The sequence below is a fragment of the Trichosurus vulpecula genome, chromosome 5 (assembly GCF_011100635.1).
Source record: "Trichosurus vulpecula isolate mTriVul1 chromosome 5, mTriVul1.pri, whole genome shotgun sequence".
Taxonomy (NCBI): Eukaryota; Metazoa; Chordata; class Mammalia; order Diprotodontia; family Phalangeridae; genus Trichosurus; species Trichosurus vulpecula.
This window is the reverse complement of record NC_050577.1, coordinates 301,454,539-301,456,904: the sequence shown is the minus strand read 5'-3', so window position 1 is coordinate 301,456,904 and position 2,366 is coordinate 301,454,539. Positions and strand designations below refer to the sequence as shown.

General features: G+C 53.5%; 1 protein-coding gene across 1 annotated transcript in view; it reads right to left on the bottom strand.

Annotated features, from left to right (window-relative positions):
• Positions 1–6: 6 nt before the first annotated feature.
• The window catches only part of EFCAB6 (EF-hand calcium binding domain 6), a gene marked incomplete at its 3' end in the record, with an annotated part of 228,542 nt that continues 226,182 nt past the window's right edge, over positions 7–2,366 (bottom strand). Inside the window, exons 28-29 of the mRNA XM_036760831.1 lie at positions 1,129–1,306; positions 7–128 (exon numbers count right to left, since the gene is read on the bottom strand). Coding sequence (XP_036616726.1) covers positions 7–128; positions 1,129–1,306 — 300 coding nt within the window. The remainder of the gene's footprint in view (positions 129–1,128; positions 1,307–2,366) is intronic.

Sequence of the window (2,366 nt, the reverse complement as noted above, 5' to 3'; positions counted from 1 at the left end):
TAAGAGGAGGACACAGCTCTGGAAGAAGTCGCAGTACGCAAACTTGCCGTTGTTCTTCAGGTCATATTTGGTGATGAGATGCTGGCACTCGTCCTTGCTGATCTCCAGGTTGTACTTGTCTGCCAGAGCTAGAGCACAAAAGGAGGAACTCAGTACATTGTCTGTCCGCCATCACCCTGGGAACTGGCTCCATAAAGAACCCTTTGAAACAGGGCCCGATGAGAAAGCTCAAGGAAAGATCATGACTGGGGCAAGGTCACACTGCCAGGAAATGTCAGAGGCAGGATTCACGCCCAGCTCTCACCAAATTATCTATAATTGAGCCCAAGGGACTTTCGACCCTGCTCCAGGTGCATTTCCCCACAACGGCAGGGGGAGGGCAGGTATTATAATTCTGTTTTTACAACTCAGGACACCGAGTGTGGCTCAGAGAGGACATGCCCCATCCTGTGTTAGCTTCTGAATCTGAGTGCCTGGCTCTCTCCAGGCACGTGGAGCCCCAACAGCTGTTCCCATAAAAATGTGGCGGGCCGTCGACAGAACAGTACTACCGGGGTGGTCAGCTCCACAGGAGCAACATCCTAGCATCTCCTACCCCCCCTCCCCAAGGGAGCCTTTGCTCGCTCTCGACCATCTAGCTGATGGAGGATAATTAAGATAATCAGTCAGATGATGGCACAGCACATTTGGGACATCATGGTGTTAGAACGAGCTATTAGAAACAGAATAATGTGCCTCAGCTCCCACTTCCCAGTTTCCATCAATAAGCGTTTATTAAGCACTTACTGTGTACCAGGCACTGTGCCAGGTGCTGGGGCCACCAAGACAAGAATGAGACAGTCCTTCCCCTCCGGGAGGGAAGCTGCACTCCCCCGGCCTGTGCTCCTAACTCAGGAAGCGGGGATGCCCGCAGATAGCACCCCCTTAACAGATAAGGAAGCCAGGGGTCCAAAAGAGCTGCGATCGGGCGAGGCCCCGGGGCTGCCCCGAAGCCAGAGTTCATCCCCTGGCCACCCCAGCACGGCTTTCTGGCGTGGCCCTTCACCAGCCTCAGTTTCATTGTTTGTTAAACAAGATTAGACCAAGAGGTGATTATGGTCCCTCCCAGCTCTGGTGGGGGATGAGCACCTTGGAACTCGGCCACGGTGATTTCTCCGTGTTTGTCCACGTCCTTCTCTTTACACTCCTTCAGCATCTCCTTCCAGCAGCCCTGGATCTTCTTTCTCAGCTTTGTTTCAATCACCTCACAGTTCTGCAAGGGGGGGACCCAGGCCCGGGAAGCCATGGAGCCAGCGGTCGGGGGAGCCTGGAGGCAGGAACAATGAGCGGTCAGAGAGGGAAGGAGGGAAGCTCGCCGGCAGAGAGGAAAGAAGGAGCAGGATGCCCTTCTTGGGGCCAGAGAGTTACTGGCCCTAGGCTGCACAGGAGGCTTCCCCGCTGCTTTCTGGACTTTCTGTTGGTTCGGATCTATACTCCCTACACTGATGTGATCACGGCAGAACAGGAAGCCCCCCAGGGAGCTCAGATTAGCGCCTATCTTGGAGAGGTGGAGGGACTGGCTCAGGGTCTCGCAATTAGTGTGTGTCCGGTATCCCGGCCTTCTGATTCCAAAGCATCACCCCTCTTCCCGTACCCCAGTGCCTCTGGAAACAGCAAACATGAAGTAAGCACCAGCTGTGTACAGAGGACTGTACTTCATACCAGAGAACACACAATGATTCAGTACCACACACGCTGGGGCCTCATGGAGCTCGGAGCCTAGGAAGGGAACCAGGCACATACGAAGATCACTGCGACATGTACAGCAGGGGATGAGATCGAAGCACATCCCCTGGAGCTGGTCATGCATGCTCCAAGAGGCTCAAAGGCTTAGCCCTTGGTTAAAAGGCATGTGGGACCAGAGGCTCTTGACTCCCAGTTCTTGGCAGTGGGGAAGCAGGGCAGGACCTGGTGCCATCCTGAGCCTGCCTCATTTCATAGCACCCCATGTACTCTATATGCCTTGTACAAACATGCCTTGAACTCTCCCACCACCACACCTTTGCTTATGCTGTTTACTCTATCCCATGCTCTCTCTCTCCCTCTTGTTACCCCTTAAATTTAACTCATCCAGTTAAAATGCCAGCTCCTCTAGGACCCTCCCCCCAAGACCACAGAATTCTTCTGCCCTTCTCTGCGTTCTCCTTGGCTGTGGACCTCATGCCCCCACCCTGAGACTGCTTTTTTAGCAAACCTTTGTATCCCCATCAGGCCTCAGAAGTTCTCTGCTCACAGTAGGTGCTTAATAAATGTTCACTGGATTGGACTGAATAATGGAATCGACTGTTTCCCGCAGTAAGAAGCCATACACTTAAGGTGGTCAGCAT